General features: G+C 44.5%; 1 protein-coding gene and 1 long non-coding RNA gene across 4 annotated transcripts in view; one reads left to right on the forward strand and one right to left on the reverse strand.

Annotated features, from left to right (window-relative positions):
* Nucleotides 1–21,907, reverse strand: part of LOC308420388 (up-regulator of cell proliferation) — a 43,338-nt gene extending 21,431 nt beyond the window's left edge. The window contains exon 1 of one of the 3 annotated variants that reach the window (XM_080916390.1): nucleotides 21,802–21,907. Coding sequence is in view for 1 of the 3 variants with exons in the window: in XM_080916388.1 (XP_080772514.1) it covers nucleotides 1,275–1,288 (14 nt within the window). In the remaining 2 variants the exon portion in view is untranslated. Of the gene's footprint in view, nucleotides 1–1,274; nucleotides 1,336–21,801 lie in introns of those variants that run through there. The other 2 variants (XM_080916388.1, XM_080916389.1) reach the window with 2 other exon arrangements.
* LOC308431583 lies at nucleotides 1,386–8,375 on the forward strand. The gene is made up of 3 exons (XR_013975378.1): nucleotides 1,386–1,612; nucleotides 7,706–7,891; nucleotides 8,139–8,375. It is a non-coding gene; the product is annotated as an uncharacterized lncRNA (long non-coding RNA).
* Nucleotides 21,908–27,327: the final 5,420 nt, after the last annotated feature.

A 27,327-nucleotide genomic window follows, 5' to 3' on the forward strand; every position in this document is an offset into this window, starting at 1 on the left:
CTTACAAGCCTAACTGCAGCTGCCAAAGGACTCCAACACTACCTTCCACTTTCCTAAGAGGCGGGACAAGAATGGAGGGGACCTTGGCCCTCTGGGTCCATCAACCTGGCCTGCCCCATGAGTCGCTGTTTATTCTCCTTATGAGCTCAAAGTACTGGATACCCAGCTGGCATTGAAAAAGCCCTGGTCCCAGAAGTGCCTGCTTGCCCTCGAGCCTAGAAAGGCATTAGGCAGGTGGAAATTGCCCATGATCTGGCTGGCGCCTGCAGGCCTGGATCAAGTTCAGATTGCTTCATTCACCTTCATTCAGACCACTGTGCTGAGCCAAATCACTCCACAGCATAGCGAAGTCTGCCTTTGTAGGAGAGCTAACTTCTACATGCTTCCCCCAGAAATCCTCATGCACCTGTAAGCCTTCTAACTGCAAAGATACACAGCTTGAATTGCTACCAGTACTGCTGGGTCTGGGACCCTCTGAATGATAGAGTACAGTCAAAAAAGATGTTTACCAACTACAGCTATGACCTTGAGACCCATTTTCCTTTCTGTGACATAAAAGCATTAGTCCAATTATGTCATTTCAGATCTCATAACCAGTCAAATCAAATCAAACAGTAGTAATGAACTGCTGAGAAAATGAGGGAAAAAATACAAACTATATGTGTCACTATAATTTCCTAAGAACATTATTTGAGAGAGAGAATGAAAACTAGGAAAGAGGTAATAGCAGAACAAGTATAGCCATCCCACAGAAGCACCCCCACCCCCACCCCGCCCCCACACAGTGTCTTAGATCCCGAACCTGCTTTTCCACTCTGGACAGGGGTCCAGTCCAGCTGAGCCCCCCTTAACCCTGACGTTGTGGGACAGTCCTAACGACAGTGAACCCAAGCATCAACTTCCAACGCAAGCCAAGTCCAAACGCCAGAAACACACGTCAGGCCTGCTAAGCCGCTCTGCGGCCTCAGCCGAGCCCTAGGACCCCGAGTCCCCTCCCGCTGCTTCCCGGTTGCCCCGCTCCAGGATCCGCCTCCCCAGCCCCAATCGGCCACGGTCCTGGCTGGTCCTGCCCGCGGCCCTGCGGGGAGACCCTGGCCCGGCTACGACCGCCCAAGGTCGGCGGGGGAGGCCGCGGGTCGTGGACAGACACCTGGCGAGACAGAGTCAGCCGTGGTCCGGCCGAGGCCAAGGGGGCGCCGGGTCGTGGACTCGCACATCTCTGCCCGCCCCTCGCCCAACAGGCGCCCCCGGCGCACCCGGAGCGCCTCACTCACCCCGGCGACGCCATGAGCGCAGCGGCCTGGGCGCTCCCGCCTCCTCCGCTGCTTGCGCGGCTGCCGCTGGGCGCCGGGGAGGGGCCTGCAGGCCGCCCCCGCCCGCTCCGCTAGGGCGTCGGGCGCCGTGGGCCGAGCTCCCAGCGGAGGGCAGGCGGGCGCCTGGGGCGAGGGAGAGGACGCCCAGGCCCCGGAGGACTTACAACTGCAGCCACTAGCCGGGCCCGCTGCCCCGAGGCTGGAACTCACCTGCCCAGCCAGACCTGCCCGGGGGCCACTGACAGCTGCCAGACCGCAGGACGTCACCCAGGACTCCCCGCATTCTGATGTTAATTTCTGTAAGAAATGCTCTTTCCTCTACCTCTGGGGTGTACTGTGTTATTACTGTTCTTAAGGAAAACAAGGTCTCTCCCCTACTAGTTCACAGCGGGGTGGAGTAAGGTTGCCCCCCCCCCCAGCTAGTTACCCACTTTAAAAAAAAGTGTGAATATTAAGCCTTATATTGTATTAAATAGAAATAAAAAGCTTAGAACTTGTGCGGTGGGGTTTCCTAGCATCACCTACAAGCTATAAATACGTGGGTATGTAAAATTTTGAGGCTTGGTTCCAGTCCCTGCCAAAGAAAAATTATGTCTTCTAAGAGAAATACCTAATAAAAAAACAAACGAAAAAAAATCTGAACTACGAAATGCAAACCACTGCTGGTGGCATTTTTGTGTTATCACATTTTAAGTTGTTTTTTCAATTAAATTTTTTTTTCATACAATACACTTCGGTCATACTCTTTCCCTTCCCAGATCCTCCCCCACCTTCCTAACTTCATGTTCTTTCTCCTTATTTTTGTTGAAACAGGTTCTGTTTAACACTGTCCTGCCAAGAACTTGCTGTGTAGACCAGGATAGCCTTGATTTCATAGAGTTCCATCTGCCTGCTTTTGCCTCCAGAGTGCTGAGATTACACGTGTACACCACCATGTGGTGCAGGGCCCAACATAAAATATTAGCATCCTTTTCACCACTAAGAATATTAAACACCAAAGAGACAGCTAAACTCTTTGTTCAGTTACCAGAACATTTAGGCTCGAAACTGGGCTCCAATTTACAGGCTATAGTTGCCCAGATGAGACAGAACCTCTGGGGCCACAGTTCCCCACTCTCTTCTTTGAGGACTAGATAAATTAGTTTTCTTTTGGTACTGGTTCGCTCTCCATCCTTGAATTCAGCCAGTGCTTCTGATGTTCTTGTCCTCCTTAGGAAAACAAAGGCTAACAATTACTTTAGATGTTCAGAAGACATCTAAAGAGCTACAAAGGAAAGTGACAAATAAATGTAGCAGCAGAAACCGATACAAAGTACAAACCCAGAAGAAAGGATGAGAAAGGTTGAGGACTAGGCAGTCATAAAAGGCTGGATTCCAGGCAGTGATTGAAAGGAAAAGTCATGGGGCACCAATGTTGTGAAAAGATGGCATCTCGTTAGGGGAAGGATGAAGAGAGTGGGGGGCATATGGCCCATGAGGTGCGGAGAGGCCTGGGGGCAAGGGAGATGCCTCTGGGGGGTCCATGTTGGGAATCCCTTCCCCCTGAGGGACCAAGCCACACAACGGTATAGTACAGAGTAGTTTATTCAGGTCATGGGAGAGTTAAGAGGGTGGTAGAGCCAGAGAGAGATAGAGAAGTAGAGGCCGGCCATGAGCACGTGGAGGGAGAGGGGGGAAGGGGAAGAGGAGGGATAGGAGTGGGAGAGCAAGAGAGCCAGGAGGCAAGAGAGACCAAGAGAGAGAGGAGGGGGGCAAAGCAGCCCTATTTATAGTGTCAGGTCACTGGGGCGGAGCATACCTGGCTACTGACAGGTAACTGAGGGGTGGGGTTTACAGAATCCCAACAGTGCTGTCTGCCCTTAGAGGAGGCCAGACTGAAGCAAGTTAAAAAGCAAAACAAACAAAAAACTGCATTGATATGCAAAAGAAGGAAGCGTCTTGCAGCGATCTGTAGTCGGGAAGCAGCCGCAGGTGGGTGTCTGAATCAATCAGTCGGCTATGCTTCCTAGCCTGGTGATGTTTGCACTATCTGTGTTCAGAGATGACCCAGCACTGGATTTCTCCCCCAGTGAACCTATATAACCTATCTTTATGTAACTATACAAAGGGTTCCAAAGTAGTCAAGTCTGCTCTGTATTTAGCTTACTTTCTTCCTCAAGGAGGATTTATGTAGGCTTTGTTGAACATCTACGATAAATTATCACCAGCATTAGTTTTTACCAATTTGTAAATTTTAGGTATTTATATATACCTAAAATAACCTACTGGGAGTCAGACCCTTGAAGGTTGACCCAACATAGGCTACTGAGTCCTGATGAACCCAACTGTCTCCTTGTAGTAGCTTGTGTTCTCATGCTAATTGTTACTTCAAAACCTAATTGCAGTGTCCCCCAAAGTACCAAAGGAAGCCAAGTTGGTTTTTGACTGGTCAATAAAGTTACCAGCGGCTAATGGCGGGGCAGAGAGAAAGAGGTGGGACTTTTAGGATTCCCAAGAAGGGACCTGGGAAGGAGGAAGAGGAGATTCCACCATGAGAAGAGCATAGGGGACAGACCACAAAGGAAAGGTGGGGGGGGGGGGGGAACCGCCCCAGGAGGGCTGCCCAGCAGGGTCCAGGGAAGCAAAGATAAAATACAGATTGAGTAAGTGTTAACTCAGAAATATCAGAGGAGAGTGTGTGTTGGCCACATGGGGAGTTAGGGAATGGCCCAACCATTGAGCTGTTTAAGGTACTTAAGGCGGTGTATATGTGTCTGTCTTTTGGCAATCCAGGTCATTGGGGTGATGGTGAGAAGTGCATGTGCACCTGCCAGGAAGTATAGAGCAGATTAACAAATTAACACTTCTCCTTGCCTCCCTCTACTAGTTCACCACCTTCACAGACCCCCGCCCCCCCACCCCCACCTTCCTAGCCACCCCCTATCCCCCCACCCCACCCCGTCCTACATAGCCAATCTACTAGTGAGTTCTAGGCTAGATTGGACTACACAGTGAGACCATCTCTCAAAGTAGAAATAAGTAAACCAACTCATAGTTTCAACTTTATTTTTAAATGCTGCTTAATCTGCCTAGTTCTGCCTTCTTCAGTGCTAGGACTGAGTAGTGTGTATTTTTCCTTAAAGTGTGCATTTTAATGAAGTGTATATGTATTGTGTGTGGGTATGTACACATGATTACAGGTGTCTGTGGAAGCCAGAGGTATTGTGTCCCCCTGACCTGGAGTCATAGGCCGCTGGACACAAGTGCTTTGAACACAACTTGGGTGCTCTGCAGGTGCAGTGGGTGCTGTCAACCATCTCATCTCTCAAGCCCTTTGATTGCATTCTTTTAAGATGTGTTATTTTGGGGGGCTGGAGAGATGGCTCAGCAGCTAAGAACACTGACTGCTCTTCCAGAGGGCCTGAGTTCAATTCCCAGCAACCACATGGTGGCTCACAACCATCTGTAGTGGGATCTGATGCTCTCTTCTAGTGTGTCTGAAGACAGCTACAGTGTATTCATATACTTAAAGTAAATAAACAATTCTTTTTTTAAAAGATTTGTTATTTTGTATGCATCTGAGTGCTGTGCCTACATCTATGTCTGTGTTACCAATGAATGCAGTATCCACAATGCTAGAAAAGAGCATTAGATCCCCTGGAATAGGGTTAAAGACCGTTGTAACTGTCATGCGGGTGCCAGAAACACAAGTCTTCTAGAAGAACAGCCAGTGTTCTAAACCGCTGAGCCAGCTCTGCAGCCCCTTGTGTTGAGTTATTATGGTGACAGAGGTATGCCTATTGCCTAGACAACAGACATATAATGCTGTTCATTGAAAAAAAATGTATCCCATTTTATACATCTCATGTAGAGTAAAATGAAAAAATATTCTGGTATTTGATAAAGTACAGTATTCATTTTAATTTACAAATAGTACTATTCACAAATAGTTATCTATTCCCAGTCTCATAAATATTTACATGGTTTCTCTTTGACATTTCATCTCACTTCAAATATTTATATGTGAATTGTGTTCATTTACAGTAATTTCTAAGTAAGTATAATATCTTAAATATGGATACTCATACAACTAAAAAAAAATCACATTAAAAAACAAAAACCAAAAGTTTTACCTATCCCTAACCATGCTAGCCCAACTTTGCTATGAAGTAACTTGTCAACATTAAGTAACTACCACCATTTACATTTCTAGAAAATTCTCATCACCCAGAACAGAAACTAACTGATCCTTTAGCTAGAACTCTCTACTCCTACTTCCTCCACCCTAGAAGCTCTGTTCTGCTGTGCTGTTTGAATGTTCTCTTTCTAGGGATCTGTTTAATAGGATCATATCTGTCCTTTATGACCAGCTAATTTCACTTAGCTATAGTGAAATTCTTTTCAGGTACCACAATATCCAGGCTGGAAACTGGACTCCACCAATTTATTAACTATAGTTGCTCACAATGTATTCAGGCTTCATTTTTTTTACATTTTGTCTGCCCAGATTACCAAAAAGTATCAACAGAGTGGGTGCCAGAAACAACATGGCTGGAGTTCCAAAATCTATTGTTGTTTTCTGGTTAGACAGTTGGTTCTTGTACGCTTGTAGAGCCTCTTCTGTGCATATGCATGGAAGTGTGTGGAGGGAACAGGTGTTCTCTAGGCTGTCTTTTGTCTTTTTCCTTTTTTAAGCTGCTAGTTGTCTAGAGAAGTCTTATTTTGATGTGTATGGGTGATTTGTCTGCATGTATGTAATTATACCAACATGTGAAGTACCTGTGGAAATCCAAAGGTGTCCGATTCCCTGGAACTGGCATCAAACAGTTATGAGGTAGTATATGAGTGCTGGGAACAAACCTGCGTCCTCTACAAGAGCAGGGCCAAGCTGCAGTTTGTTGTTGCTTTTTAGGAGAAGAAAATTCCTCAGGCCTTTTTGCCTTTTCTTTTTTTTAACATGTCAGAAGCTTAGCTGGGTGGGGTCAGATCCAAGGGTACCTTTGATTCCAATTCAGTTATCTTTGTCAGCATGTTTTTTTTATTACTTCTATTGTACATTTTGTGTGTCTTTTTGCCCCATTTTTTCTTTTTCATTGTAGACCTACATAAGAACAATTATGAATAACTACATGATAAAGTCAATATTATGCTGTCTTAAAATCTCTACCAAATAAGGATAAAAATAGTTCGTTACTTTTCAATTTACCTAAGACAGAGAGGGGGAAACAAAACAAAAACAGCCATATTCTTTGCCAAAATATTACAGAAATGGTCTCTAGAACTTGCTAATATTGCTTCCCCTCTGATACCTCTAAAAGCCAGGGCCTCCATAGTTCACATTCAGAACTATTGTATTCTAAACTCCTACTAGGGTGGTCTATTAATCCCCACTTACAGCTCCAACCACTCTCCTGTCAAAAGTCCAAAAACTTCCATATTCCTCCAAAAAAAACAAAAAAAACCAAAAAAAACAAAAAAAAAAAAAAAAAAAAAGGCAAGGTCCTGCAATAATACCCCACTCCTGGTACCAGGTTCTGTCTTACTTTTCTATAACTGTGATAAGATACTATGTGGGGCGCTGCCTGCACATTCTCCATTACAAGATGGCGCTGACATCCGGCTGGAGTTAGCAGTAAACAAGTCATGTGCGCACGCGCTGGGTAACTTTCCACTCCTTGAGCTCTGCCTCTCCTGTGGCATCATAGGGCCTGATGAGTTTCAACCAATCAGGGGGCTCCACGTCCAAGGCGAGGACTGATCCCTTTATAAGGGGATGGGCTAGATAGTTCGGGGTCTTTGTCTTCACGTGTTGCAAGCTTATGCTCTGCCTCTCGAGAGCATTAAAGCTTTACCACAGAAGAATCCTATTTCGTGTGCCGCGTCGTTCTTGCTGGCGAGACGGTTCAGAGATTTAGAGTCTGTGACCATCATAGTAGGGAGCATGATACCCAGAAGGCATAGCACTGGAGCAGAGGCTGAGAGCTCACATCCTGAGACACAACCATGAGGCAAAGAGAGAATAGTATGGTCTGTTGAAACCTCAAAGCCCACCCTCACTGACACACTTCCTCCAACATGGCCACACCTCCTACTTCTTCCCAACCAGTTCTACCAACTTGGGACCAAGCATTAAAACATATGAGCCATGGGGACCACTTTCATTCAAACAACTATAAGCAGCAAGTGCTTTTAACCTCTGATCCATCTTCCCAGTCCCTATCAGATTAGAGCTTTATTCTTATGATCTTATTTAATGCTAATTATGTCCTTAGAGGAAGGTCACAGAGTCCTGTTGAACTTTAGGAATCTAGTCTAGGACATTCTAGTATTTCAACTATGTTATTATTGTCTTTGGGTTTTTTTTTGTTTTTGTTTTGTTTTTTTTGTTTTTTTTTTAAATATGATCTTGCTAGGCATGGTGGTGATGCATGCCTTTAGTCCCAGCATTTGGAGAGCACGGGACAGAGGCAGGTGGATCTCTTGGAGTTCCAGACAGTCTGGTCTACAAAGTGATTCCAGGACAGCCAGGACAGCCAGGACTGCTAAACAGAGAAACCTTGTCTCAGAAAAAAAGAAAAGAAAGAAAGAATAGAAAAAAGGTAAGATCTTGATTAACCCAGGCTGGCCTTTTCAAATGCATTATCCTCCTGCCTCAACCTCTAAGAACACATGAGGGATGGCGGGGGGGGGGGGGGGTGTTTTGGGTGTTTCAAGATGGGATCTCATCTTCTGCCCTACCTGCCCAGCAGGATCACAAATGTGTGCCACCATGCTTGAATAAAAGGACATTTATTGCCCTCGATCTTTATAAAAAACTGAAATAATGACAACAATATTTATTCTCAGAATACCATCGGGCTGCAGAGATGGCTCAGCGGTTAAGAGCACTGACTGCTCTTCCAGGGGTCCTGAGTTCAAATCCCAGCAACCACATGGTGGTTCACAACCATCTGTAGTGGGATCTGATGCCCTCTTCTGGTGTGTTTGAAGACAGCTACAGTGTGCTTATATATATATATAATATATATATATATAATAAATAAACAAACAAATAAATGCCATTAACCTGTAAAGCACAGCAAAGTCCACCATGCAATAAAATGCTTTAAAATGTATTGTGAGATGGAGCTGGCACATATCTGTAACCCCAGCACTTCTTGGGAGATGTTGCCAGGAGAATCAGGAGTTCAAAACCAGCTCCTGCTACATAAGAAGTCTGATGATAGTACAAGCTACGTGAGACCTTGTCTCAAAAGTAGCCAAATAACATGGAGGGCCCAAGGGAGACTGATTGAACCTTTCTCAGAAGGGGAAATAAAATAGACATCAGAGGTGGATGGAGGAAGGGAACTGGGCTGTAGGGGGAGGGAGGGGAGTCACATGCAGGTAAAGCAGGGGGAAGAGAATGGAAATTGGCACAGGACATCTCTAGGATATACCAGAGACCTGGGACAGAGTGGGGGTGGAGGAGGCCCCAGGGTGTCTCTCTATGGGGGTGACTCTAGCTGAAACTCCTTACAGTAGGGGATATGGATCCACTTCCTATAGCTAGGCAGGACTGCCAGTGGAGGGATAAGGACAGCAACCCTCCTACAAAACCTTTAACCAAAATGTGTCCTGCCTACAAGCACAAAGGTGGAGCAGAGACGGAGAGAATAGCCATGCTGACACTATTAACGATGCTCTTATGCTTACAGACGGAAGCCTAGCACAACTGTCCTCTGAGATCCACTCAACAGCAACTGAAACAAATGCAATGTCCCACAGCCAAACATTTGATGAGTCTAGGGGAGTCTTATAGAAGAATTGGAGGAAGGATTGAGGGACCCCAAAAGGATAAGGACTCCACAGGAAGACCAACAGTTAGTTAACCTGGATCCTTAGAGCAATACCTGAACCTTTTGTCTGACCTCAGTGAGAGAGGATGAACCTAGCCCTGCATCCTGCAGTGGCTTCATATGCTGGGTGGGCTGATACCCAGGAAGGGCACCCCCTTCTCAGAGAGGGGAGGGGGGAAGAACTGTGAGAGGAGGGGCAGGGAGGAGGTGCTGATAGTGGGATGTAAAGTGAGTAAGTAAATAAAGGCAAAAGAAGCTGCTGAGATAGATGGCTCAGTGAGGTAAGGCACCTGACACCGTGCCTGCCAACCTGAGTTCAATCCCTAGGACCCATGTAACTTGGCAAGAGAAATACTATAACACGATGTCCTCTGATCTTTACAAATGGACCCTGGCACAACTGGACAACTGGTTCCTACCCCCACCCTCAAATAGATTTTTTTTAAAGTATGGTAAGAAATTTCTGTAAATTTGAATTATTTAATATTTTAGAAACCAAGAAAGTTTATCTATAGTACTAGGATGAAACTCAAGACCTTGCATGTGCTAAGTAAATGGTCTGCCACTGAGCCACTCAATGGGAGTTTTTATTTATTTTACTTATTAAACACTGTTAAAGGATTTGCTTATTGTTTTATGTATATGAGTGCTTTACCTGTATCTATGTCTACGTACCACATACATGCCTAATACCTGCAGAAATCAAGAGGACATTGGATCCCCTGGGACTGGAGGTACAGTTATGAGCTGTCATGTGGGTGCTAGGAGTTGAACCTGGGTCCTCTGCAAAAGTAACAGTGCCCTTAACCACAGATCCAACTCTTTAGACCCAAATATGTGTTTTGGGTTTTTTTTTTTTTAAGATTTATTTATTTTATTTATATAAGTACACTGTTGCTGTCTTCAGACACACCAGAAGAGGGTGTCAGATCTCATTACAGATGGTTGTGAGCCACCATGTGGTTGCTGGGAATTGAACTCAGGACCTCTGGAACAGTGGTCAGTGCTCTTAACCACTGAACATCTCTCTAGCCCCAAATACTCGATTTTTAAAAAAATCTCACTATAGCAACTTGCTCTAAGTCAAAGATGACTTTGAACTTCTGATCTTCCTGCCTCCACCTCCCCAGTACTAGGGTTATAGGCATGTGCTACCACAATAGGTTTATGTGTTGGTAGGAGCTGAAACTAGGGTTTTGTATGTGTTAGATCAATCTACCAACTAAACTCCATCACCAGGCCCAAAAGTTGTTTCTTGGGGCTGGAGATAGCTCAGTCAAGAGCATATACTGTTCTTCCAGAGGACCTGGGTTTAGTTCCCAGCACCCATAAAAGGCAGCTAACAGCAGCCTGAAACAATCCCTACTCTTTTAAGATCCAATGCTGCTGGCTTCAGTAGACACCCAAAATCATGGCCAAACACACATAATTAAAAAACAAGTTTTTCTTGAAAAGCAAAAGTTGACATCTGCCAATTAACAAAGGGTGAAAAAGCATACACAACTAAAATCAGAAATATTAATGGAGGGGGCTGGAGAGATGACTCAGCAGATAAGAGCACTGACTGCTCTTCCAGGGGTCCTAAGTTCAATTCCCAGCAACCACATGATGACTCACAACCATCTACAATGTGATCTGATGCTCTCTTCTGTGTGTCTAAAGACAGCTACAGTGTACTCATATACATTAAATAAATAAATCTTTAAAAAAAATTAATGGAGACATTGCTATTAACCTTACAGAATCAAAAGAACAGTTGTATACCAACGAATTAGATAATCCAGATGAAATGAACAAATTTCCAGAAATATAGATTATTTTGAAGTTATTAATAAATTTTCTTATCACTGTAACAAAACACGTAATAACAATTTAAGAAGGGACAAATTTATTTTGGTCCATTTGAGACTAAGTCTGTCATGACATGCCAAGCGTGATAGCAGGGTTATAAGAAAGCTGTTTACACTATACTGGCTATCAGGAAACAGAGACTTGGCCAGAAGCTAAGCTAACTCATAAGGTCCCTTGGGACATCATAACCCACATGCTTCAGCTAAGCTAGGTCCCATTTCCTAAAGGCTCCCCAACTACCAAAACAGTGTCACTAGTACACAAACCTAAACCACTGAGGACATTTCACATTCAACCTCTAACATAAACCAATTCAAAGGAAGGAAGGAAGGAAAAAAAGAAAGAAAGAAAGAAAGAAAGAAAGAAAATAATACTGGGCCTGCAAGATAGTTCAACAGGTGAAGGCAAAATCAGAAACATTAATAGAGCCTATTCCCATGACTGAGGACCTAAGGTTTATCATCAGAACCCACATGGTGTGTAGAGAAATTTTAACCCAGTAGCATGGCTGCTCTGGCAAGGAATCACATCCAAAGATATTACCTGGTTGGAATGCAGACATGCCACATACCTTCAATCCCAAACAATGAACTTATTTGTGGAAGGAAACAGCCATGTTTGAAAGTGATGTCTAATTGAGGGGCAGACAAAGTGATGAACCAGAGAAAGACTTGACAGAAGGAGTAGAGATAAGTTACACCAACTCTCAGGAGAGCAGCACAGGAGAGCAGTGCAGAGAGAGAAGAGGAGGCAGTTTTACCAGAGCAGTTTTACAGAGACAGGTTGCAGCGGAAGACAGATCAAGCCAGGGAATGAGAAGGAGCTAGAAGATGAGAACAGATTACCAGACTGAGTTTGAGGCCAAGCAGAGCACAATTCAGTCACAAGCCAAGAGAAGCTAGTTGCAGAACAGCTGCATTGAACCAGCCACAAGGAGATCAGAAAGAGCTAGAAAAGGTGAGTTTATTCAGCAGTAACCCTCCAAAACAACAACTGTATATGGCAGGTAAAAGATACTTTTACAATGGTGGAAGGAAAGAATCAACCCCCACGAGCTATCTTCTGACCTTCAGCAGACATGCCCACATAGACACATATATAAGTAAATAAAGGAAAATCCCTGAAAATCCAACTGACCCTGTAAGAAGTAAAAATACTGAATGACTAATCAAAAACTTCCAAAGTCTAAGACCAAATCTCTTTACTGGTGAATTCTTCCAATTTTTTTAGATAGTTACCCTGAATCATGCTCAAACTCTTCCAAAAAAAAAAAAAGAATAAAGTAAAGATATATAAAGAAAATAACCTACTGACCCATTTCCCTCAGAATTTAGTTACAGAAATCCTAAAACAGCCAGCACTTGGAGGAGGTACAGGTGGATCTCTGTTAGTTTGAGGCCAGCCTAATCTACATCTCGAGTTCCAGGATAGCCAAAGCTACATAGTAAAATACTTTCTCCAAAAGAAAAGAAGTTTTTTTTTTTTTTTTTTTTTTTTTTTTTAAAGAGGGTTTTTAAAAGATCTTTGGGGTGGGGACCTGTAAAGACAGCTCAGTGATTAAGAGCACAGCATATAATTTTTTCAGAGGTTCTCTAAACCGATATAACTAGGCCCAGCCTCTAACTAAAGATCCAGGGCATCATGCCACCTTCTGGCCTCTGTGAGCCCCTACATTTGTGCTACATACCCACACAGACACACACACATTTTTTTTTTTTAATAAATAAACAAATACGGGCTGGGAATACTTTCACTATGTGATGTTCTGGGTTCAATTTCAATCCCTTTCTCCCCCTCCCCACCCTCTCTTCAGGAGCAGGAGTCTTGGCTATAATCTTAGCACTCAGAAGGCAGAAGGGTCCTAAATTTGAGGCCACTCTGGGCTACATAGTGAAAACTGTCTTTTTTAAATGGGGGAGGGGGGTAAGTGGGAACCTAGCAAGTTGAATACAAGAGCATTTAAAAGGATTATATCCCAGGCTGAGGAGACTCAGTTGGCTGCCTTTAAAGCCTTGGCTTGGGCCTGCAGATTCACATCAGTAATCCCAGCATTTAGGATTGTGAATTCAGACAGCCAGGCCATACTTAGCAAGTTTCAGGAAAGTCTGAGCTTCATAGTAATTTCCTGTCTCAAAAAGAAAAGGGAGGAAAAGAAAGGATGGAGAGGGGGGGAAAGGAGAAAAGGGAAGAAGAAAGAGAGGGGGAAGGAAAGAGGGAGGAGAAAGGAGAGAAACCTATTTTAATAGGTCTATGGTTTAGTACTATAGCATAGGACTGAGAGTTCTGTCAAGGCAATTAGACACATACGAAAATATTTACAGAAAATGAAAAGCTTACAAACGGAAAAACTAGGGGAAGGTAGCAAAGCCCTATAATCCTAGCACTCAGAGGTAGGGGCAGAATTAAAAGTTCAAAGTCATCCTCCACTATACAGTGAGTGTTGTAAGCATACTCTGTCAGAATCACAAACCCGAAAGTCACAAGATTCAATGGTTTCAGTAGCAGCAATGTGCCAGATAATCCTGTTTAATTTGGTAATCTGGTGAAGGCAAATGCAGGTCCTTTAACTACAATATTTTTGTCCTGTGCGCATGCATGCTTATATGAGGAACCCTGATGTTGATTTTGGAGATCATCACCTGTGGGACAGTAAACCATGCCAGGAAGTCTGGCTGGTAGAGCAGGTTGAGACCCCAGAAACTCACACCTGAGATGGTAGGCATCTCCTGCTTCCTGCCAAATTCCTGGACTAGAACTCATGCCACACCCCTCATATAAGGAAACATGATCTGTGGTCACAGGCCCAGAACAGTCCTCTATGCTAATGAGATTCCTAGAGGCCCTGAAGGTTTTAGTCAATAAGCTTCCCTTCCCAGACATTCCTCCCTGCAATAGGTATTTTATCTCAGGTCTGCCCTGAGAAGTTGGTACATTAGCATCCATTTTCCATGATGAACAGTTAATAAACAGTTTGGAACCATCAACTGTCTATCTCATCAAGAATCCCAGAGGGCTGCATAGAGGGGGTCTTCGACTACAGAGCCGCTGCCTAAATCTCCCACAGAAGGCTTATCTGAGCTAAGCTAGAGCTTCCCTTCCTCACACCCCAGATGCCCCCTGCCCATCCTCACAGCCTGCAGGCCCCGACTCCATTCTTGGCTCTTCTGCGATTGCCAGCGGCACCTGGATATCCAGTCTGAGAACCACCATGACCCCAGCCTTGTCACAGGCCTGGGGACCGCCCCCCCACCCTTCACACTTCCTGACTTCTCTGTGTGGTTCTCCAGGGGCGACTGGGGGCCCAGAAGTCAGGGACTCCTCAGACTGGGCTTTCCTATCCCCAGAGAGGTGTCTCTGCCCTTCCCAGTGGAGAGGAATCTCAGCATCCACTGGCTGCAGTGTGGGATAAAACACAGTCAAACTTTTCGCCTTGAGGTAGCCATGCCCTGTAGTGGAGCAGAACTCAGACCAACCAAAATCAGCAATTATTTTTACTCCAGGAGGCAGAGTCCTTCAAGCAAACCCAGAGCTTGGGCCAACTCTCCTTGGTCAGCTTGCTTGGTGGATTACCTGTCTCTGCCTTCTGAGGCCAAAATTACAGTTGCAATACCTACTTGGTATTTACCTTGGGGATCAGAACTCCTGTCCTTACACCTGTATATCACACACTTAACCACTGAGTGACAGTTTTGGAACCTGGTTTCTCTAAAAGCATAGAAATATTATCAGAATGTGCTATCACTTTGATCCCAGGTGTAGGGATGTGGGGCAGCTCTGGACTGTCCTCAGCAGCCAACTATGACTTGCCTCGTGCTCTAGCAGAGGCATGGTTTTGCAAGCTGCAGATAGTTTCTACAATTTTCTCCAATTCTGGGAACTTTTTGAGGATATATAAATGCTAGAGCCCTGATTTCAGGTGGGTGGGTGAGGTTGGTTGTGGTTTGTTAGTAACCACAGTCAAAAAGGAAACAAAAAGAAAGAAATGAGATTCGTGGATTTTTCTTAATTCCTCTCCCCTCTATCCTTGTTTCTCCATCTAGTGTTACAAGATGAAACCAGGGGGATAAAGGAGAGTAAACAGAAGAACCCACAAAGTAGCAAATACCAGTACACCTTAGCCCCTTTATTCCAAAGTTTTTTTTCTTTTTTTGGGGGGTGGGGTGGGAGATGTGGTCTATTTATGTAGTTTTCCTGGCTGTTCAGGCTGACTTCAGACTCACAGATATCTGCCTACTTCCACTTCCCAAGTGACATACATACACACACTACATATACACATATATTCGGTTTATAGAAAAATATACAAGTTAAAGAAGCTGTAACAGAGTTGAAGTGAGGGCTGGAGAGATGGCTCGGTGGTTAAGAGCACTGACTGTTCTTCCAGAGGTTCTGAGTTCAATTCCCAGCAACCACATGGTGGCTCACAACCATCTGTAATGGGATCTGATGCCCTTTTCTGGTGTGTCTGAGAACAGCTACAGTGTACTTTTATATATAATAAGTCTTTAAAAAAAACAAAAAAAACAGAGTTGAAGTGAGCTGAGAGCAATCCTGTAGAATCTGTGTGGCTAGCATGAGCCACTGGTGTGGTGGTCTGACTAAGAATGGCCCCATAGGCTCATATATTTGAATGCTTGCTTAGTCATCAGAGAAAGGCAATACTTAAGGGTTACTAGGAGGTCTCAAAAGCCCTGTCAGGCCCTGTCAGTGCTCTCTGCCTGCTGTCTGATGTAGAACTAAGTTACTTCTCCAGAACCACGCATGAACTATGCTCCCACCATGATGATAATGGACTAAACTGCTGAAACTGTAGGCAAGTCCCAGTTTAATGCTTTCTACAAGTTGCCTTAGTTATGGTGTATCTTCACAGCAGCAGAACAGTGACTAAGACAATGGGAAAGAAGCTGTTGTTGACAGTGCTGAAAGTAAAGTTGCAGAGTTCCAGCACGCGGCCAAAGGCAGAACCAGGGGTAAGTGCAGTTCAGGTATAGACAAAGCAAGATGGCTGGCAGCGGTCAGGTGGACCAAGACTCACAGAGGCCCCAGGAATAGTCCAGAGTTCTGTCTGTCTGTAGACCCTGATACACACCAAGCAACAGATAGTGGAGAAGGTGGGCCATCACCACTGAAGTGCTAGGTGTCTACCACTTTGGGGTCCTGACTGTGGACCTTTCCCTGGGCTGGCTTATGTCAGAAAAGTTCTTGAGCCTAATTTGATATAATTTTAATCTATGCACATGCCCCCAATGTCTCAACTCGCTCCAATAAATTTACAGGATGGCACACTCTGCCAGGAGTCAGCCATTAGTCAGCCTGTGCTACATGGGTGGTACCTACCTCTGTTGTTGACAGATGGTGGTGTTTACTTGTGTATCCAGAGCAAGATCCTTCAATTTCAAAATCAAGTCAAAAGCTGCTTATCAATGTTCTCTCAGGGCAAGCCACAGGCTGAAACCACTGTTTTGTATAATATGGGGTGTCTCAGAGGAGGGAATACCCTGATCTCACAGTGAGTGCAGGGCAAGCACTGCTGCATAAGACCCTCAAAGAAAACACAAGAGTGGGGAGAGAAGACTTGCAGGGTTTGGTGTGTGTGTTGTGTATACTGGGCGTACACATGCACACATGTGTAGGTGCACATGTGAAGATCGGAATACATTTTGTGGAGTCAGTTCTCCCCTACCTTCAGGTGGCCTCTGGAAGCCTAAGACAAGTCTCTAGACTTGTGCAGCAAGTGCCTTGACTTGCTGTGCCAATTCCTGGCCCATACCGGAAATTTACAGTGAGATCATGGGACAAGCAGACGTCTCTTTTTATTTTCTTAATTTTCTGGCTGCAGTAAGATGAGCAGCTATGCCCTCCACACACTGCTTCTACAATGTACTGACTTATCACAGGTCCTCTACCAATGGATGTTCAACCGTGGACTGAAACTTCCAAAATTATGAACCAAAATGAACCCTCTGCATTTTGCTTCTTTTGTTTGTTTGTTTGTTTGTCTTTTGGGGGGGGTAAAGTTACACAGACTAGGTTGCCTTCAACCATAGAGATACACCTGACTCTCCTTCAAAGGACTGAGATTAAGAATAAGTTTCAGCACACAGGACAGCTTTTTCTAAGACCTTTATTTCAGATATTTGCAATAGTACAAAAACCTGCTTGTCACAGCTCCAAAGCACATTTTAAGTTGTTTTTTGTTTTTATTTGTATTATTATGTGTATGTGTGTTTGTACAAGTGAATGAAGGTAAGCCACAGAGGTCAGAGGCATCGAGTCCCCTAGAACTGAGTTAAAGGCTGTTGCTGTGCAAGAGCAATATTCAGGTGATTACTATGCCATCTCTCCAGCCATCAGGATGCTTTTCTTGAGGAAATGAGTCAGCTATCTTGGGAGTCTAGAACCTTTATCTTTCTGTACTGCTGTCTGCCTCTCCAGCTTTGCACCACAGAGCACCGGGAGGCAGACATGGAGCAGTTATATCTGTCGACCTTTAGATGTCTTCAGAACTGTGAACTACATTCAAATACAAAAGCCAAGTCTGTAACAGTGTAGGCTGAATTCAAATCTAGGATCCCTCTCCCTCCACTTCCTGGGATTTTAAGCACTGTTGTACTGATTTCTGTGATAAAAACACTCTGACCAGAAGCAACTTGAGAAGGTTTACTGACTTAAAATTTCAGGGTCACAATCCATCACTGAAGGAAGTCAAGACACAGTTTGAGGGGACCACAGAGGTTGCTGCTTATTGGCTGGCATGCAGGCTCATGAGCTTTCTTATACACTTGAAGATCACCTTACTAGACAAGGTAGAGAATGGCCTTGCCTGTAATGGGCAGAGCTCTCCTAGATCAATTAGCAATCAAGATAAATATCCTTAGGTTACAGTGATCTAGACAGTTGCTCAACTGATGTTATTCTCAAGTGATTCTAGTAGGTGTCAAGTTAGTTGATAGTTAAAGCTAACCCAGACAAGTATGGACCATCCTGGCTTTTTTTTTTTTTTTTTTTTTTAACTCATAGAGTTTCTCTGTGTAGCTTTGGCTGTCCTGGAACTAGCTCTATAGACCAGGCTAGCCTTGAACTCACAAAGATCTGCTTGCCTCTCCAGTGATGGGACTAAAGGTGTGCACCACCAATGCCCTGCTGTCTTATCTTATGCACATATACTTTCCTTAAATTTTCCATATTATCTTTCAATTCTTTGAGCATCTTTAAGAATTTATCTTTGACAAGGCAAATGAAATGGCCAATAAGAAAAGGAATTGCCACTAACCAAATTCAGTCCCTGTGACCCACACAGTGGAAGAAGAGAGCCAACCCACCTATCTATCCATACATCTATCCACAAATAAATAAGTAAATATAAGTTTTAAAGATGTATCTTTTTTAGGGGCTAGGAGAGATGGCTGAGTGGTTAAGAGTTCTGGCTGCTACAGCAGAGCAGCTGGGTTAGATTCCCAGCAACCACATAGTAGCTCACAAACATCTACAACTCCACTTCTACAAGATCCAACACCCTCTTCCGGCTAGCACATGTGGTGTACAAATACAATATACACGTAAAACTTGTTTTTAAATCTATCTTTTAAAAAAATCTAACGTATGAGCATGTTTTCCTGCATGTGTGTGCACGCCTAGTGCCTGTGGAAGGCAGAAGAAAGTACTGAGATCACCTGGAGACAAGTATGGTTGTGAGCTTCTGTGTAGGTGCTGAGAAGCAAACTGGGTCCTCTGCAAGAAGTAGCAAGTGGTTTACTACTAAACCATCTTTCCGGCCACCAAAAGTGCATTTTTGAGTTTGCTATTGTTGTCTGAGACATGGTCTCACATAACCCAGATTTAGTATGATGACCTTTAATTTGTTTCGAAGGACCCCAGGGGCTCTCACTAGCCTTCCATCCACTGCCTCAGGTCAAGGCCAGGCCAAGTTCCATTCTCCACCCACAGTTCAGGAGAGGAGCAGGAACATTCTTGAAAAATGACAGATGTACTGACTGATAGTCACCTGACCCTCTGGTCACAGACAGAGTTGGAATGCCTATCACATGCTTGCTAGCCAACAGATTCAAAGGCCAATACGCTTAGCCAATGAATTTAAATTATAACCTTGCTGATATAACCTGTACCCCTAAAAAGTATAAAAACTGCTTGTAACAGCCTTTCAGGGTCACCTCTCCTCTAGATGCAGGCCACCCCAGTGCACTGAACTAATAACCCTCTGGCTTTTGCATCGATCCCCAATCTCTTCTCTCATTCATGGGAGCCTCAAGTAGATAAGACTCAATTTGGGTCTTACACCCTACCACTCAGGCTCACTGAGACTTGTATTCTGAGACAAATACATGAACAATTACAAAAAACTTGTAGTCACTTGTTCTAAGATATGTGCAGGGGTTAAATAGTATGGGATGGGTAGCCCATGAACTAACATTTATTTTTATTCTAAGGTTGTGTTTGTTTGCTAAGTAGGGTCTCACTATGTAGCCCTAACTGCCCTTGAACTCATTTATCCTCTGACGTCTGCCTCCCAAGTATTTAGATTACAAAGAGTGAGCTGATTTTTTAATTATGTTTTTATTTATCCTTTGAGAATTTTATACATTGTATTTTGATCACATTCTTTACCCTCCCCCACATCCTACCTACCTATACCATCCAACTTTGTGGTCTTTTTCTTTAAAGCCACAAACACATCAAGTCCAATTTGTACTGAATGACTACTCCTGGAATGTGGCTGACACACCCAGCATTACTCCATTGGTGGGAAGAGAGTCTCCCTCTGCCAGCAGCTCTCACTTGCAAATAGCTTCTTGGCTATGGTGGGTGGGGTTTTGTGTCCACTTCCTCTTCTCAGTACTGGGATTGTCTGACTAGAGCAAGTCTGTGACCTCCTGTCAGTCTGTGAGCTCATACATACACCTGCTCTATGTGTCTGGGAAAAAACAAAAACAAAAAAACAAACCCCTTTCCTTGAAGTTATCCATCACTTTTGGCTCTAACAGGCTCCAACAATCTTTCAGCTTCCTCATCTGCATAGATCTTCTGAGGAGAAGGGTGTGATGTGGGCTGTGTGTTCCAAAGTTTGTGTTTGTGTTTGGGAGGGAGGCAGTAGTTTTTTGCTTGCCTGATTTTTTTTTTTTTTTTTTTTTTTTTTTTTGGAGACAAGATCTTACTGTACAGACTGGCTGGTGCTATACAGATCAGGCTACCTCAAACCCACAGAGATCTACTTCTGCCCCCTAAGTGCTAGGTGTGAACCATCCTGCCTGGCTCTGTTAGGTCTGAGACAAGAACTCACTTTGTAGCCCAGGCTGGCCTTGAATGAACAGCAATCATCTTGTCTCAGCCTCCCAAGAGCTGGGGTTACAGGCACAAGACATCAACCTCAGTTAATTTGTTTACTTTTTTGATTTGAGACTCTACACCTTGCCCAACTTGGTCCCCACCTCACAATAATCCTGTCTCAGCTTCCAAAGTAGCTAGAGTACAAATGAGAGCCCCTGCACCCAACTAGAAATTTGGGCTGTGAAAACATGACTCCAGGAGCTGGAGAGATGGCTCAGCGGTTAAGAGCACTGACTGTTCTTCCAGAGCACTGACTATTCTTCCAGAGGTCCTGAGTTCAAATCCCAGCAACAGGACTTCCTTGTGGTGTTTTGGAAAAGAGTGAAGTTTGGAAGGCTTGTATTTTAGACATGTGTTTAAGACAAATTAGGGGAACAGGTGAATGGAATATAGGAATCTGGCTGGGAAGCCATTGAAGTGTTCAGTTCATTGTTTCTATTTGGGACAGGGTTTGTATGCATGAGGTACAGGAATGTGACAGAGGCCAGAGTAGAATCAGGTGTCTCCTGTTATTCTCCTGCTTTACTGCCTTTGCTGCATGGTCTCACTTAACTGCTGTCTAGGCTAAGCTAGCTCCAGGGATCCTGGCATCCCATCTACCCAGTGCTGGGGTTACAGACATGAGCAGATAAGCTCCACTTTTTTTTTTTTTCTTTTAACAATTTCTTTCTAGATATATTTCTTTTATGTATGTGAGTATAGTGTCACTGTCCTCATTAGAACATTAGAACAGGGCATCAGATCCCATTAAGATGGTTGTGAGCCACCATGTGGTTGCTGGGAATTGAACTCAGGACCTCTGGAAGAACAGTCAGTGCCCCTAACCACTGAACCACCTCCCCAGCCCCAAACTCCACTTTTTATGTGGGTGCTTATGAACTCAGGTCCTCATGCATCACAAGCACTCTTATTTACTATCTCAACTCCTGTTTGTTTTCAATTTTCCTTTGGGGGATTTTTTTTTTAAGACATGGTTTTACTCTGCAATCCAGGCTGGCCTCAAACACACTATGTAGCTCAGTCTGATACTGGAACACCTTTGGTCCAGACCAACTGCATTAGCATACCCTATTAAGTATATTGGTATGGAAAAACATATATTATTATCACTTACATATACAGTCCAGATTCTTTACTATATAAAATATGCTGATACTTTGTATTTTACCGTATTCTATTTCATTTTCGAGATGTTGGCTACAATCTATTACACTGATTTGTGACATACTTCTAAGTTTGTTACTACTTGGTCTTAAACACCTCGGATGTGTTGGGGAAAGGGAAGCAGAGTCTAGCTTGGGGTGTGCACTTTCTGGCTGAGTCTCCATACCAGCAGTGCATTGAAACCACCTAAGTACTACTGAAAATGCAGCTCTCCAGACATGTAGATGCACTTGTGCTCAGCACCTACGCGTATTCAGAAATATCTGTAACACTTCTGCCCAGAAAGCATAGAAAAACAAATGTATACTTACAGAGCTGACAACCACTAAGATCAGGAGTTAAGTGACAGCCTGGGGAGGAGCCCAGGCAGGGGCAGAGAGCATTGCGTGTGGCACCTGCGGTGTCAGGCACGTCCTGGTAATCAGGCCCTCGCCTAGCAGAAACCAGAGCCACAGGGCCCAGTGACTGTGGCCGCGTAACTGACCAGACGCGACAGGGTTCTCAGCCCCTGGGCTGTGGCGCTCACAGGCTACCCACAGTGCACCGCGGCGCGCACGCGTGGACCGCCGCTCCCGGCGTGCAGCGCTGTGGCCCCGGCGGCTCCCTTCAGGCTGCCCCGCGGGGCAGGGCCGCGGGCGCAGATTTAGGAGGTGGCTGCCAAAGCCGAGCGGGTGGCTCGCGGGGACGGAGTCGGGCGACTGAGTCACTTGCGCGCGCCGCTGCGGGCTGGCGATTGGGGAAACTGTGGGACTGTGTCACGGGGTGCCTAATGAGAGAGGATGAGCTGCAGGAATGGTTATCCTCCAGGAACACTTTTGTGTTAGTCCATTAACCTAGAATCTGGTAAAGGTATCGCAGAAAAATAAAATAGAACAAGTTCTGTTCGGCTATTCCACCAATGCACCCCCTACCATTTGTTAATGTTTTAGCCTTTCTACTTTTTGTCCTTTTCCTAAAGAAATGTATTCTGTACTTCTATGTTGCTTGTTTCGGTTTGGTTTTTTTTTGTTTTGTTTTGTTTTTTGAGACAGGGTCTCTATGTAGTCCTGGCTGACCCTGAACTCGCTTTGTAGACAAGGCTAACCCTGAACTCACAGAGATCCTCCTGAGAACTACAAACTAAAGGCGTGCACCAACATACCCTGCATTATACTGTAATTTATGATCTATGTTTTCACATAGCATTAATAGTTCTGATTTTCTATACTGCAAAATGGTATTTATAACTGCTTTTTTAAAAGATTTATTTTTAATTTGTGTGTATGGGTTTTTGCCTGCATGGATGTTAAGTGCTCCCAGAGGCCAAAAGAGGGCATATGTTGCTCAGGAATGCACACTTAGGTGTGGTTGTAAGGTGTCTTATCTAAGTGCCAAGAATCATACTCAGGAGCTCTGGAAGAGCAGTTCTTGCCCTTAACCACTAAGCCATCTCTCGAGCCCTGTCTTAGGGTTTTACTGCTGTGAACAGATACCATGACCAAAGCAAGTCTTATAAGGACAACATTTAATTAGGGCTGGCTTACAGGTTCAGAGGTTCAATCCATTATCATAAAGGCAAGAGCATGACGACATCCAGGCAGGCAAGGTGCAGGAGGAGATGAGAGTCCTACATCTTCATCTGAAGACTGCTAGCAGAATACTGACTTCCAGGTAGCTAGGATGATAGTCTTAAAACCCACACCCACAGTGACACACCTACTCCAAAAAGCCCACACCTGCTCAAACAGGGTCACGTCTTCTAATAGTGGCACTCCCTGGCCCAGCATATACAAACCATCACAAGCCCTGTAACCCAACTTTTAGCATTAGCATGATTCTTTTCACCAAGTGGATACAGGTTATGCATCTCAGTCAGATTTCTGTTGCTGTGATGAAACCATAGCCAGAAGCAACTTGGGAAGGAAAGGGTTTGTTTAGTTTACACTTTATGTAGTCCATCATCAGAGGAAACCAAAGCAGGAACCTGGAGGCAGAAACTGAAGAAGAGGCCCTAGAGCAGTGCTGCTTACTGGTGTCTGCCAGTTTACTTTAAAACACACACACACACACACACACACTCCAGGACCATGCACCCAGATATGGCACCATGCACAGTGGGCTGGGCTCTTCTACATCAGTCATCAATCAAGTAAATGTCCCACAGATTTGTCTATAGGACAGTCTAAGGGAGGGATTTGCTTGGTTGAGGTTACCTCTTCCTAAACGACCCTACCTTGTGTCAACTTGACAAAAAACTAACCAAGTTGATTGACCCTTTATCAACTTAATATACCAATATATTATTACTAAATCATAATTTTTTGTTTATCCCCAAGATCCCCTAATATCACAGTACAAAATGCATTGCAAAATTTAAAATAATGTGCTTGTTTTTTTTTTTTAAGTTCCTTTATGTGTATTGGTGTTTTCTCTGCGTGTGTGACTGTGCAGCATATGCATGCTTGGTACTCCATGGAGACCAGAAGAGGGTGTCAGATCCTCTTGGACTAGAGTTTTAGATGTTTTGTGAGCCGCCATGTAGGTGTTGGGAGCAAATGCTCTAACCACTGAACCATCTCTTTAGTTCTCACTCCAACTTTATAAAGTCCCACAATCATTAAAAACTCAAACACTTTAAAAGGTGAGATGGCTCAACGTTAAGAGCACTTGTTGCTCTTACAAAGGACTTAGATTTGATTTCCGGCATGGTGATTCAGCTCCTGGGGATCAGGTGCCCTCTTTTGACATGGTCACCAAGCACACATGTGATGCGCATACATACATGGAGGCAAAACATTTACACATAAAATAGAACGAAAATAATCTGTTCTCTTTAAAATATCCAAAGTTGAAGCCAGGTATGGTGGCACGTGACTTTAATCCCAGCACTCAGAGGCAGAGAGAGGTGGGTCTCTGATTCGTGGCCAGCCTGATCTACAGAGGAAGTTCTAGAACATCGAGGCCTACACAGAAATTTTGTCCTCAAAAAAACTAACTAAATAAATTTTCTTAACTGTTAAGTTCCAATAATTAACACCCAAACCCTCTGCACAGTGTAAATGATTGCTCGGTGTATGGTCTCTGGGATGGGGCTCAGGACCTTGTGGTCTCCAAGGGGCTTAGAAAGCTGCACTCCCCTGGCTCTGCCCCCCACAGCACACGGTTTGTCTCATAGGCTGATGCCAAGAGAAAGGGGACGGAGAAGAGGAAAAGAGGATCATGCCATTGAGTTAGGCATGGAGCTGAACCAGCAAGCAACATGACAGGCAAGAAGCCTCGTAGACTAGTGGGTGGAGCTTCAGAGAAAAGAGTAAGGATACCCAGAGTGTTCGAAGGGCTCACCCAGGCTTGGGCCAGAAACGGAAAGGAAGAAAAAGGATGAATTAAAAAAAAAAAATCTTGGGCTGGAGAGATGGCGCAACAGTTAAGAGCACTGTCTGCTCTTCTAGAGGTCCTGAGTTCAATTCCCAGCAATGGCACAGTGGCTCACAACCATCTGTAATGGAACCTATGATGTCCCGGGTTTCAGCACCAAGGATGAAGAGAGTGAGGCAGGGGGAAATGGCCCATGGAGGTGCAGTGAGGCCTGGGGGCAAAGGAGATGCCTCTGGGGGGAGGGGCATGTTGGGAATCCCTTCCCCCTGAGGAACCAGCCACACAACAGTATTGTACAGAATAGAGTTTATCCGGGGAATGGGGGAGTTAAGAGGGTAGTAGAGGCAGAGAGAGAGAGAAGAGAGGAATAGAGAAGTAGAGGAGTAGAGGCCGGCCATGAGCACATGGAAAGGGGGTGGGGAAGGGTGGGGGAGCAAGAGGGCAAGAGCTAGAGAGAGGAGTGCAAGAGTGAGAGGAGGAAGTAAGCAGCCCCTTTTATAGTGTCAGGTAACTGGGACGGAGCATACTTGCCTATTGCCAGGTAACTGAAGGGTGGGGTTTACCTGGCTGTTGCCGGGTACCTGGGGGGTGGGTTTACAGAATCCCAACAGAACCCAATGCTCTCTTCTGGTGTGTTCAAAAACAGGTACACTGTACTCATATACATAATGTAAATAAATAAATCTTTTTTAAAAAATCTCATTGAGAAGCTAATTTATTATACTCTTTTCTTTTGCATGGCTTAAAATAATCTCTCTTTCTGAAGTGTATTCTCTTAGCCAGGCAGTTCATCTGCCCAACTGGATTAACTCATGTTTCGGGTAGCTTGGAATTGCTGGTCTCCATCCAAACCAGATGTAGAATTCATTGCCATGATTAAGAGGAGATAGCTTTCTCTTAAGTGGTATCCAGTGAAGAGGGAATCCTAAAACCCTTTAAGAGATAAGCAAGATTAGGGAATAGATAAAATCTATTTCTATCAAGAAAATTCAGACATACAGTCCCACAGCTGTTCACTAGAAGGGATTCATGTCTGGACTGGAATCTCACACTGTCCAAGCAAGGGTGGTGCTCATTCAGGAGAAGGTAAGAAGAAACCATGGCTCCTAACTGGCATTCATAGCCAAGGAACCAAGGCAATTCCTAGAACTGCTGCTTCTGGCATCCCTGCCCCTAAACTGTCTAGCTAATCTTTATCTCCTGTTCCCATTATCTCCACTCACTGAAGAATTAACCCCTGTAGCCGCTTGTATTACAAATGCTAACCCCAAAGTCTGAGAGTTGTCTGCATGTCACTTCTGGGAACCTGCCTCCAGTTTGTTCTGATTGGTAAATAAAAATGCCAACAACCAATAACTGGAGAGGAAGACAGAGGCTGGATTTGAGGATTTAAGGGCTTGGGACCAGGAGGAGAGAGAGAGGTCCAGCAGGCCAGGAAAGTGTAGAGGAGAGGAGAGATGCCATGTCTGAGAAGACTTCAGGACAGAGGGGCATGGCTCCCATGAGAAGGAGCAGGGGGTGCAGCCCACTGCTCAACTAAGGCAGCCAAGATAGAACATAGAATTAGTAAGTAATAACTCAGGATTAATCACAAGGAGGTTAGGCAGTGGCCTAGCTGGTGCGTTGTTTAACGCATATTAAAATATTAAGGCTGTGTGTCTTCAGGAAACTGACCAAGCCAGCTCAGTCAGTCAACAGGTTCTCAAGGGAGGGAGTGAGGATTGAAAAGAAAAAGATAGTTAGACCATGACTCCCACTAGTGCTGAGGCTGAATCAGGTTTTTTTTTCCTAGTCTGCTTTTATACCATTTTAAGTACGTGCAAATAACGTCAGTTCTAGGTCAGAGAACAAACAAGGCAATAAACAAAGCCCTTTGATCAGTGAGTGTTTCTAGGGGCTTATAAGAATGGCTAAGATAAAAGGAATGCTACACATTCCTCAGCTGAGTTTACTTTGAGCTTTGTATTAGCCCAAAAGTAAATATTCTTATCTGAGTCTGCTTCTCCATTCTAGCCCAAAGTCAAATTCGTGCGTAAGCTACTTCCTTATTCTAACTCAAAGTCAGATTCCTGCTTGAGCCTACTTCTGTGTCTTAGCCCAATGTCAAATTCTTGCCAAGTTTCTAGAAGCCGCCCCAAAAGCTCTCCACAGGAACCTAAACCACTGGGGCAGATAGCGAACCTACTGCCAGGATTTCATAATACTTATTTCAACAAACCCCAGCTACCTTTTCTGAATTAGATTGACAATCTATCTGACTTCTTTGAGCTTATTGGGGTCATCAGTTATGGCAGATGGGTTACCCTTCCAGGGGACTCATCTAAAGGACCCTGAAATGCATTAATGGTCCCATTTGTACAGCGACCTGAGGTAGTGGGAAAGGAAGCTTTTGAAGCAGAACTTTCGAGAGGAACTTGAAAGGAAGTACCTGGAAAGAAACATCAGGGAAAAGTGAAATTGGAGCCCTGTGTGCAGGGAAAATG

Source organism: Micromys minutus, assembly GCF_963924665.1.
Source record: "Micromys minutus genome assembly, chromosome: 1".
Taxonomy (NCBI): domain Eukaryota; kingdom Metazoa; phylum Chordata; class Mammalia; order Rodentia; family Muridae; genus Micromys; species Micromys minutus.